At 40.1% G+C, this 12,137-nt stretch overlaps 1 protein-coding gene and 1 long non-coding RNA gene across 5 annotated transcripts in view; one reads left to right on the plus strand and one right to left on the minus strand.

The window, feature by feature from the left end:
- The window catches only part of LOC111726406, a 5,793-nt gene extending 2,300 nt beyond the window's left edge, over positions 1-3,493 (minus strand). Inside the window, exon 1 of the long non-coding RNA XR_002774184.1 lies at positions 3,354-3,493. This is a non-coding gene — a long non-coding RNA (uncharacterized LOC111726406). The remainder of the gene's footprint in view (positions 1-3,353) is intronic.
- A 157-nt stretch (positions 3,494-3,650) lies between these two features.
- The window catches only part of CLINT1 (clathrin interactor 1), a 68,772-nt gene continuing 60,285 nt past the window's right edge, over positions 3,651-12,137 (plus strand). For 3 of the 4 annotated variants that reach the window (XM_003781998.2, XM_023515371.1, XM_023515376.1), the window contains exon 1: positions 3,651-3,889. In XM_003781998.2, the coding sequence (XP_003782046.1) occupies positions 3,849-3,889 (41 nt within the window). In that variant the 5' untranslated portion in view covers positions 3,651-3,848. The other variant, XM_023515373.1, reaches the window with a different exon arrangement.

The raw sequence follows: 12,137 nt of genomic DNA on the forward strand, positions 1-12,137 counted from the left end.
AAAAAAAAAAAAAAAAAAGAAGTGTAAGATTTATTAAGGGGAATGTCTATGAAGGAAAAAGGGAAAAGAGAGCAAGATTAGATGGGGAGTTCTGATACCTACGGAGAGAGAGAGCTCAGGAAGAAAGATGGGGTAGGAAGAGCGTCCAATTGCAGCAAAGCTCCCAGGAAATTTGGGTGAAGTTGACAGAAAGCCCAGGTCAGTAATTGTCAGTAGAGGAGTCCAGCCAGCCCTGGGCAGAAACAGGCCAGTCCCATAATACTTTGCTCAGTCATTGCTAGGAGTAGCCCAGAGAGAGAATGGCCTTGGCATAAATGATCCCAGAGGAAGACAGCTGGAACTTGTCAGCGACCCACACTTTTTGCAACTGGTTCTCTTAAAAGGAGGTTTAGACTATGAAGTAAACTCCTCCTAAGGAAACACCAGGGAACCGGTGGAACAGGAGATAAGTAGCGTCTATAGTCTGCATTGCTTCTCACAGGTAATTAATACAGTTGAGTATGTTTTTTTTTCTCCCCAACATGTGTTGGCTTGGCTTTACTGAAAGTGTCAGCTCATTTAGTAGAAAATATTTTTTTTACTGAAGAGGGGTAGGTGGGGCATTTTCTCATTTATTTTTCTGCCACATATTTGCCACAAAGAAATTACTATGGAAACTGCTCTGAAACTTGCAAGATAAAAGGTAAAAATGGAACACTTTGTTGACATGCAAATGGTTATCTCTGGAGACCACTTTTTAACAAACTCTCCTGGTCTGGTTTTTCTTAGTTCTCTTGAATCAAAGGTAGACAGACAATTTTTTTGGTATTACATTCTAGATGGTCCCAGCTGACTATGAAAATGCCATAGGTAACAACTCCAGGATAAGTCTAAGCCCAAACTTGGTGTTGGAATGAGCACAGTAGACAATAATATTATATTCTTTGGATAACTCTGGTGAAGCTGACTGTGCACTGCTGTGAACACATAAACAGGACAGGGCAGGGAAGGTGGTTGTTTTTGTGCCAGGCCCATTCTGCAGGTGTACTGTGTACTCCCTTGTTTGAAAGTTAACTTGCTGAGCTCTTATTTATGCAAAATAGTTTTACTTTCTCGTCTCCAGTGGCCACATTACATCCTTTGAATCTAGGGCTGGACAGTTCTTTGAATATAAAACACAAACTTTTCGTTTGAGAGCCTTTCTCCCCTACTTATCTCTGCTTATCTTTACCTGCTCTTCCCCACCACCTCTCCATCTCACTTTGGGTCAGCCTAAGGACTCCTATCTTAAGAAAGCTCTGAGATAACTTTGTCTTGATTTTTCCTCTTTGTACTTTTCCACCTGTCAATTTGTTTCACTTGCTTCTCTTGGGGTCTTAAGCCCAAAGCCTTACAGAAACACCTTTCAAAACTGCTTTTAGTAACTACTAAGTAGATGCTGTTTGGAGAAGTGCCTTGATGTGAGGCATCAGATGTTCTGAGTTTTTTGTTTGTTTGTTTGTTTCGTTTTTATGAAACTTGGTCTCCCTTTGTTGCTCAGGTTGGTCTTAAGCTCCTTGAGCTATCCTCTGGCGTTGGCCTCCCAAGTAGCTGAGATTATAGGCAAGTGCCCCTGCACCCAGCTCCTTCCCAGGTTTTTTTTTTTTTTTTTTTTTTTGAGAGAGTCTCACTCTGTTGCCTTGGCTAGAGTGCTGTGGCATCAGTGTAGCTTACAGCAACCTCAAACCTTTGGGCTTGAGCAATCCTCTTGCTTCACCCTTCAGAGTAGTTGGGACTATAGGTGACTGCCACAATGCCCAGCTAGTGGTTTTTTGTTTTGTATTTTTTGTCGGGTCTCACTTTTGCTCAGGCTGGTTTTCAACTCCTGAGTTCAAATAATCCACCCACCTCAGCCTCCCAAAGTGTTAGGATTACAGATGTGAGTAACTTGGCTTGGCCAGCTCCGAGGTTTTTGATTTGAGATTATTATTACCTAGCTTCATGATGCAACCACAAATTTCACTTTTTTGGGAAATAGGGTCTTTATCTCTTCATCTGTTCTCTCTACCAATAATTTTTTTTTTTTTTGAGACAGTCTCACTTGTTGCCCTTGGTAGAGTGCTCTGGCATCATAGCTCACAGCAACCTCAAACTTTTGTTTTCAAGCGATTCTCTTGTCTTAGCCTCCTGTAGCAGGGACTACAGGTGCCTGCCATAGCACCTGGCTATTTTTAGAGACAGGGTTTTGCTTTTGCTCAGGCTGGTCTCTAACCTGTGAGCTCAGGCAATCCAACCGCCTTGGCCTGCCAGAGTGCTAGGATTATAGGCATGAGCCACTGCGCCTGGCCTTTCCAAGAATTCTTTTCTTGGAGAGCTCTTCTTATCGTCAGCTCATTTTTATCATTCAAGTTTCAGTTTAACTGTAATATCCTCAAAGAGGCCTTACACATTTCTCGGTGTTATTTTCCTCTAACATCATTTTCTATAATATCATCTTGTTTTCTGCCAGCACTTAGTATGGGCAATTGTCTCAAACATTTCCTTGATTATTATGTTTCCTCCAGTGATCTTTCCACTTCAAAAGAACTAAGGCCCTAGCTGTTTTCCTTACTTCTGGCACACAGAAGATGCTTGATAAATATTTGTAGGATGAAAAGACTCGTAAAATTTAAGCAATTGGACCAAATAAAATTTAAGTTTGCTCAAAGGTTTAACATGAACATTGGCAAAAATGAGTAAAAACAAAAGTGATGGAATCCATTGCAATAAACACTGAAAGTACAGCCTACAACATATAGAAACTAAACTTGCCAAGTTCTTGGGTGTATGGAATACAATGTGTGTGTGTGTGTGTGTGTGTGTGTGTGTGTGTATTTTGCTGTCTTTCTAGTTTCCCATGGAGTGTGAACTGAGTTTGTGAGGTTTATAATAAAGTATCTAACAAGAGAATCACAGAGGGGCTCCGGGTGTAGTACAGTGGTTAGGGCGCCAGCCACATGCACAGAGGGTGACGGGTTAGAACCCAGCCCAGGCCTCCTAAACAACAATGACAACTGCAACCACAAAATAGCTGGGCGTTGTGGTGGGTGCCTGTAGTCCCAGCTACTTGGGAGGCTGAGGCAAGAGAATCGCTTAAGCCCAAGAGTTGGAGGTCTCAAAAAAAAAAAAAATCAATGTGGGGGGGTCTATAAAATCATTGTATCAGAATCAGAAAGGAAAAGGATTTAGAATACACCTGATACAATATACGTATTCAATATACGGGGTGGAAACTAAGGCTGAGAGATTTAAGTGTATTTGTACATTTGTAAATAAATACAACGTTGTATCCGTCAATGAGAAAGACATATGCCAATCACACTTCCGTGTAATCATGACTAACAACATAATAATACCTGACTTTTGAGAAGAATGTTTGACGGTGACTAGATCCTACACCAGCGGTCCTGAAACTTGAGCGTGATCAGAATTCCTTGGAAAATTAGTTGAAGCACAGATCGGTGGGCCCCCAGCCTCAGAGTTTCTGGCTCAGTAGTTCTGGGGCACCGACGCGGACACCTTAGGAGAAACCATCCCAGGTTGGCTGAGCACATCCGCTCTGGGCTACTATACTAACCGGCCCCCTCAGAGACCAGAGAAAACTACAAGTCCCGGCGTGCCCCGCGCGCAGCAGCGGAAGACCGGGCACTTCCGCTCCACGCAGCGCTTCTGCCGCCGCGTCTCGACGTGTCACCGGCGGCTGGCGGCTCTGGCAGGGCAAGGAGCTGACTGGGGGAGTTCGAGGCGGCGGGCGGCAGCGACCCCGGCCTGGACTTGCCCCGGCACGGAAGTGTCCCGGGGTCTGTGGGGAGCAGGAGAGGGAGGTGGCGGCCTGGCCCGCGCGGGGCAAGATGTTGAACATGTGGAAGGTGCGGGAGCTGGTGGACAAAGCGTGAGTATCGGGGGGCAGTTGTGGCCAAGGCCCACGCGGGGAGGGGGTAAGAGGTGAAAGGGAACTGGCCCCGAGCAGGGGGTTGTCCGCGTCACGCCCCCCGGCTCAGCGAGCCTCATCATGGCGGCTGTCGGCTCCCTCGGTGACCACGGGCCTCGTCCCCACTGGCGAGCCTGGGGAGAGACCCCTCCTTTGCTCCCTCCTTCGTTTCAAAAGGCGTTTTAGTTCCTTTCTCTCCTTTCCAGTCCTTCCTGTTCCTTCTACCTTCACCCCTGAGTGCGGACGTTGTGGTCAGGAAGGGGTGGATTCTCTGGAGTTGGGTCACTGCCCTGGCCGGAGGACTGTCTTGGCCTCTGGACTGTCTTCTCCCTGGGCAGGTGGGAAGCTTTAGAGGTGGGGGACGCAGTGCCCTGGGCTTCAGTGTCCTCAGGGTGTGGTACAGAGAGACTTCAGGCCTGGTTGGAGTATGTCTTTTACCTTGCTGAGCTCTTTTTAGTTCCCAGTAAACCTGAAATGTTGGAGTGGGTGGTAGGTGTAACAAGTGGCCATTGTGGTCCGGCTGAAGTTACTCAAGAGGAGACTCATCCTATGCTTTTCTAACACTAGTGAAAGTAAATCATATAACTTCTTGTGATTCTTTTCCTCTGTTTCCTACATTTTATTTTTGGTGGGCTACTTGCTCCATTGGTTTAATTAAGAAGTCATTATGAAATTTTCTTGAAAGAAGAAAAGAAGCCAGGTTTACATCCTGTTGATCTGCTTTTAACTTCCTTAACAGGTAAAATGTCCAGTGCGTAGTTGATTTCCTTTAAGACTAAAATAATTTTAGTGTCTTACTACACTGGGAAAACCTTAACATTTAAATTGATAAGATCACATATAACAGTGATTAAGTAAGATCTCTTAGTTCAGCAGGAAATAAAGTTTAAAAATTTAACCAGTCCTCTTCCTTTTGAGTTTGAGTAATTACGCAATAAGTGTGGTGAGAAAAAGAGTTCAGTTATGCCACCTACCTTACCCTAAAATCAGGAAGTGTAGATGGCAAACTGTTTCCTGGACACCAGAAAACTAAATAATTCTTAATGGCTTGGATAATGCATCAGATAGAACTTAGTATTTTATTTTCAAATTTTCTGTGCTACTGAGAAAGCAATAGAGTGCCGAAGGAGCACAGATTTCAGAACCTGCAGACCTCAGGTCAAGCTTTGTAACCTTGGACAAGTTAACCTGACCTCTCAGTACCCTAGTTTTCTCTGGTGCAAAATGAAAATACAGTAGTAATATCATAAATTTTGTTGTGAAGATTAAAGGCTAAGGGTTTAGATTGCATATAAAGCCATTAACATAGTATATTTAGATCAATATACTTTTGGAACTATGGAAAGTGTTCTGCATTTAGAGTGGGATAAACTTCATTAAGGGAGGAGCTCTAAGTTTAAAAAGTGATTTGCTTTAGTAATTTTCCAACTATTCATTTGACCTTGAAGCCCACAGATTTTGGGGGGCTGGTTTCTTGTTTGCTTGCCAAAGATGAAATAAATAATGATTCTTTTCCACATTCAGGTTCATTGAATATTGTTTTAATATATTGTATAAAGATTAGGAGACTGACTTTCATTTTTAAAAGTCCATCAGAAGACCTCAGAAAACTACCTCTTTATTTCTGAATCAGAGAACAGCAAAAGAAAAGTGCTAAGAAACACCTTGTTATTTTAGAGGACTAAATTTGTGATACTCAAAAATTTGAAGAGGCTGACATTTTTCAGAAGATAGAAATAAGGCAATATTTTCCTGCTGTTGTTTTCCTTTCATATTTGTTTGGTTTTGTCATCTATATTATAATCCTATTCTTTAAGTACTTCCAGTTGAATTTGTCATGTGAGTAGTTAACAAGTCATCTAATGGAAGAGCGCTTGTTGAAAAATAACGTGTTTTCTTTTTTACTACGCAACTTAGGATGTAGATCTGAGCCAAGTTTTTCAAGAACATAATAAGAATGTTACCACCAAGGACTTTTTAAAGCTTTCATGGGTGTCTGACACACATTAAGATTAGAACATGAGGTTATTTTACTGATGAGTATTCAGGATTTAGTTTTTATCTTTTACTGGCAGGAAGAGAAGAAATTCTCTAAACTGTAAGCATCTTGCAGAACCATGTACCTGTGGCATTATGTCCCGTTAGACTCTGCACCTGAAAATGGCATAATGGGAAGGAAGCAGATCCAGAAGAGTGTCTGCTCTGATTATTAGAGGGGTAAAATAATGAGGAAACTTGTAAATGAAGAAACAGTGAAGTGATTAAGGACTGCTTTGATAGGTATATTAATAGAAAGAGGGTTTGTATAACAGGAAGAGCACTGGTTAGGAGATTTGGATGTCTGGGTTCAAATTCTGACACTGCCTTTTAAACTTAGCCATAGATATGATTTTAGGCAGAATCACGAATCTCCAGACTTTGGGTTCCTTATCTATAAATCAGAAGACTGAGCTAGAATAAGACTTTTTCCAGCTTCATTGGCTATTTGAAGAAACAAGTTTCCATCATGGAGAAATATTTGAAACTAGTATTTAATAATAGCAGACAAATTTTGGAAAGTCATTATCCTCCCGAGACCATTTAAACTGGAAAGGGAAATTTTCTTAAAAAGTAGAGATCAATAAATGTTATATTTAAATGTTTTATGCAGTAAGTATAGCCCATGACTCAGGGAAACTAAGACTTTGAGTATATATTCCTACCTGGTACTTCAGGAAGAAAAATGTACTCTTTCAAAATGTGTTTCTTGGAGCCATGCTTAGATTCAGTATGTTAGCATTTCTTAAGTATATATAATAATATATTTCAAATATTAGCTTTTGAAACCTTGAAGACTTTCTGGAAGTGGGGGAATATTTTCCATAATTGTTGCACCTCCTGGTGGTATTAAATGAATCTGTTTTGCAGAACAATGTGGAACTACAGGAAAGCAGATAAGTAAAGCCATAGGGCATCCAGAGTTTGTAGTGCTAGTTTCCTCCTACTTGTAGTCAAGTTATATAGAAGGCAGTTGTGGCAGGAAAGGATAAGTGGCACCACTCCCACCAAATAGGACTAGCTTGACCATTGTCATCCTGTGACCTGTCTCCCTTTATTTGAAGCTGTAATAAAATTGGACATGTTTATATTTTGTCATCTCATACATGGTAGAAATTGAAAGTTGCTGCAGTTCTGGCACATTTTCTCTTCAAATTTGGGGGATATGGTAGCAATAGATTAAAACTACGTATTGTTCAAACTCAGCTAACCCTTCTCTCTTCTTGCAGGGAGTAGTATTAATGGTAAAATTATTTTATCAGTGGCCCTTTTTCTTAGTAGTATAGTGATTGAAACAGCTCTGGCTAGGTTCCTAAGGCACCTGTTATAAATAGTACATTTTAGGTTATTCTGTTAAGCATAGCTTACATTTTATTCTGTAATAATTTGATTTCTGTTGGTGTATATTTGCTTGTTTTTACTCAATATTTAGATATTGTAATAGAACTGTACAAACTACCATTCTAGTCTACCTGACCTCATAGGGAGAATGTTTTGCTTTTATAGAGAATAGTACATTCAGTTATTTCAACAGTGATGCACTTAGTTATTGAAAAGTATACTTCCTTCAAGAACCTTGCTATTACACATACACCACACCTTGAACTTATTGGTGGTTTTACTTTTCTTTTAGTCCTCAAATATGTTTCCCCTTCTTTTCCTTGTGTTACCAGTAAATCTCTGTTAATTTGTTTCTTGAAACTTGAAAGCAAAGATGATTGTCAACTTTTTGATCTTCCCATATCAACTTTTCTCTGAATCAATTGTATATAATTGTTATTGTTGAAACAATGAATTAATTATTCTCTCTTTTCTTTTTTTTTTTTTTTGTGACAATCTCACTGTGTTACCCTCAGTAGAGGGCTGTGGTGTCACAGCTCACAGCAACCCCAGACTCTTGGGCTTAATTGATTTTCTTGCCCCAGCCTCCCAAGTAGCTGGGACTATAGGCATCCGCTACTGTGCCCAGCTATTTTTTGTTTGTAGTTGTCTTTGTTGTTTGGCAAGCCCGGGCTAGATTCGAACCTGTCAGCTCTGATGTATGTGGCTGGCGCCCTAGCCACTGAGCTACAGGCACCAAGCCAATTATTCTCCTTTTCTAATAACTAGACACAGTAGATATTAAGAATTTAATTACAAAGAAAGATGAGTTTGTTTGTTTATTTAGTTATTTTTTAGAGACAGAGTGTCACTTTATTGCCCTTGGTAGAGGGCTATGGTATCACAGCTCACAGTAACCTCCAACTCCTGGGCTTAAGCAATTCTCTTGCCTCAGCCTCCTAAGTAGCTAGGACTACAGGTGACTGCCACAAGGCCTGGCTATTTTTGTTGCAGTTTGGCCAAACCCACCACCCTCAGTATATGGGGCCGGTGCCCTTCCCACTGAGCCCCAGGCGCCACCTTAGTTTATTTTTTGCCAACATTTCTGATGGATGGTTTTCTGTAGTTTATATTAGTCTATTTAGAACTACTGTCAAGGTGCTTTTAAAAAGTACTTTTCTGCCTCTTGTGTTTTCTTGTTCACTTTAGTATTAGTTTACAAGTAGTATTTCATTTGTTTACTGATATGTCCACTAAAAGTACTTAGCTTTTTTAAAGTATGACTTACTAGTACTTTTAATTTTTACAGCATGACTCCATGGTTGAATCTTTTTCTGAATTGTTGTATTATTTTTCTACTCATTTTCAATGTCTATTTAATAGTTTCTTTAAGTGAAAAAGCAACTATTATATTTTATTCTTGTGGAAGCTTTGTTGTTTTACTTTTCATATTTAGGTCAATTGTCTAGCTGAAATTTATTTAGTTTTCATTATGCAGAATTTCAAATATATCCAAAAATTATTGTAATGAATTTTTATGGACACATGACCTTGCTTTAACAATTTTGCTAATCTTACATGAACTGTACTTACACCTACCGCTCCCATTCCGTCTTTTGAAGTAAATCCCAAAAACCTATTGTTTCATCTATTAAATGTGTCAGTTCGGTTTGGTACCTGTGGCGGCTAAGGCACCAGCCATATACACCTGAGCTGGCAAGTTCGAATCCAACCTGAGCTGCCAAACAACGACTGCAACAAAAAAGTAGCTGGGTGTTGTGGCGAGTGCCTGTAGTCCCAGCTACTTGGGAGGCTGAAGCAAGAGAATTGCTTAAGCCCAGGAGTTGGAGGTTGCTATGAGCTGTGATGCCACAGCGCTCAACCCAGGGTGACAGCTTGAGGCTCTGTCTCAAATAAATTAATAAATAAATATATCAGTTCCTAAAAAGTAAAGAGTCATCTTTTTTTGCCATAACCAAAATACCATTATTATTCCTTAAGTAACAGGTGATCCCTTGATACCAAGTTATCTAGTCAGTATTCCTTTCTTTCTTGTCTTATACTTCGTTTTTGGTGTTTCTGACATATATCTCTGGATTCCCGCAGTCTGTAGGTTCAGCCTTTATCCTCTTTTTTCTCCCCCCGCCTCATAGTTTACTTGTTGAAGAAACTGGTGTATTGGCATTTTCTTTCAGTATGGGTTTTTCTTTTCCTTTCCTTTTCTTTTTTTTTGAGACATAGCCTCAAGCTGTCCCCCTGGATAGAGTGCCCTGCATCACAAATCATAGCAACCTCTAACTCCTGGGCTTAAACAGTTCTCTTGCCTCACCATCTCAAGTAGCTGGGACTACAGATGCCTGCCACAACGCCCGGCTATTGTAGTTGTCGTTGTTTGGCAGGCCTCGGCTGGATTCGAATGCGCCAGGTCTGGTGTATGTGGCTGGCGCCTTAGCCGCTTGAGCTACAGGTGCCAAGGCAGTGTGGATTTTTCTCATTGCAACCCCATGGTGTTATATTTATTTGTTCTTCTGTTCTCTGTATTTCCTGTAAATTAGTAATTGTATCCAGTTACTTAATCAAATTCTAGTTCCAGTCTTGGGGAGCAGGACTACACAGATTCAAAGTACATTTTGAGTATTTCTCATGGTTATTTTATAGGAAGAGTTAGCTCCTTTTAGTCTCTACTGTGCATTATCTTCTGGAACAGCATATTTTATTGTTTATTCCTTGTTTCTTTTAAAAGTGTCGCCTCGTATGAGCTTTGTTTAGGTTAATTATGAATGTTTTTCCATCTTTGCATTTTAATGGTAATTTACTAGTCAGATACTTTAATTAGGCACCTCCGGTTGGTACTTAATGGATCTGGAAGACAGTAGTGTATGGTTGAGAATTGGGTAAAAATCTTAGGTTCCCTACTGAGAAATAGTAATCTTGGGCATTAGAGTGATGTCTCTGAATTTCCCTTTCTATAAAATGGAAATGATAATATTTATGTTACATGTCATGAGGATTAAATATGAAACAGGATAGTGCTTGACATACAAGAAACTTGTGAAACATGTACTACTGTTATTGTTATGCACAAAATCTAACACTACAAAAATCAAAGGAACACAATGTTTGAGAAAGTATGTCGTCAGACTAGATTATTTGCAAGCATGTTAGAACTGTTTCTTCATCCTCTGAATTCATTTTCAGTGAGTACTCTTTTGGGGGGGGCGGTTTATTTCTGTGGAGTTGAGATCTCTCTCTTGCTCAGATAAGTCTCAACTCCTGAGCTCAAGCAGTCCTCCCGCCTCTCTCCCACAGTGCTAGGATTACAGGCATGAGCCATCCCACCAGGCTAAGTGCTCTCTCTTGAAACTGTTCAGCTGAACAAACAACCTACATATCTGAAAACTCATTTAAATACCTTTGTAGTATGTGCCTTCTATTATTTTTGCCAAATAATAAATGGCTTTTACTTTAATACAGGGTATCCCCAAAGTCACCCATAAAGTTACCATACATAAGGAAAATGGGAAATTTCAGCTGAACGTACCTTTTTACAGGGCTAGGTTCTATGAGTTGTGTCTGTAAACCCAGTACTCTGACAGGCTGAGGTGGGAGGATTGCTTGAATACAGGAGTTCAAGACCAGCCTGAGCAAGAGCAAGACCCTATCTCTACTAAAAACAGAAAAAATTAGCTGGGCATGGTTGTGCTTGCCTATAGTCTCAGCTTCTTGGAAGGCTGAGGAAAAAGGATTGCTTGAGCCTAAGAATTTGAGGTTGCTATGAGCTATGATGACAGCACTCCAGCCTGGATAACAGAGTGAGACTCTGTCTCAAGAAAAAAAATGTACCTTTATTACAAAATATGTATCACAGAATTATACAAAATATTTTCAAAATATTCTCTGTGTGTTGGCATGTCTTTGTAAAATTTTGCAATGAATATTTTGTAAGTAAAGGTACATGTAGCTGCAGTTTCCTATCTTCCCTGTGTATGGTGACTTTTGTGGGTAACCTTGGGGACACCCTGTATTATTAAACAGTATTATTGCAGAAATACTCTTTCAAAAGACGTGTTGAAGAATAAAGTCTTTGGAAAGACAAACTGCTGTTTCCATCTGCCACTTCTTAATATTTTGTCCAGCTTGTTTTATGTTTTCTTAGGATTATAAAGTAACTGCTAATGTAAAACATTTCTTCTAAAACATAAAAAGATTTACTTATGAGTGAAAATTGAAGCTGACAATTTATCCTTAAGAGACTGAACAATATCAAGAAAATGAATCCACTAAAATATGCTATACCAAATTCATCTCATGACAATATGTGCACAGTAAGTATATACAAGGAAACCACATTGCAGAAAGAGCTTTCCAGTTACTTAACCCATTCTTCCAAACTGGCAAGAAATGCTTCTTGCTTATCATAGCCCTTTGTCTATGATACCAATTAAATATTGGTAAAGGAATATAACATTCTCAAGTGGGAGCCAAGTTATAGCTATTCATGGCTTATGGATAGGTTTGAATTTGGCTGATGACGTTAAATATGAGTGATTTTTGGTAGTGTGTGATAATAGACATACATGGTTGTTTTTTTTTTTTGAAACAGAGTTACCTGTGGTAGAGTGCTGTGGTGTCACAGCTCATAGCAACCTCAAACTTGGGTTTAAGAGATTCTCTTGCTTTAGCCTTTCAGGTAGCTGGGCCTACAGGCACCTGCCACAATGCCTGGCTATTTTTTGTTACAGATGTTGTTTAGCTGGCCCAGGCCAGGTTTGAAGCCACCAACCTCGGTATATGTGGCTGGCGCCATAACCACTGTGCTACGGGTGCTAAGCCTTTTTTTTTTTTTTTTTTT

This window comes from Otolemur garnettii, unplaced genomic scaffold, assembly GCF_000181295.1.
Source record: "Otolemur garnettii isolate 467f Iridium unplaced genomic scaffold, OtoGar3 scaffold00003, whole genome shotgun sequence".
NCBI classification, from domain to species: domain Eukaryota; kingdom Metazoa; phylum Chordata; class Mammalia; order Primates; family Galagidae; genus Otolemur; species Otolemur garnettii.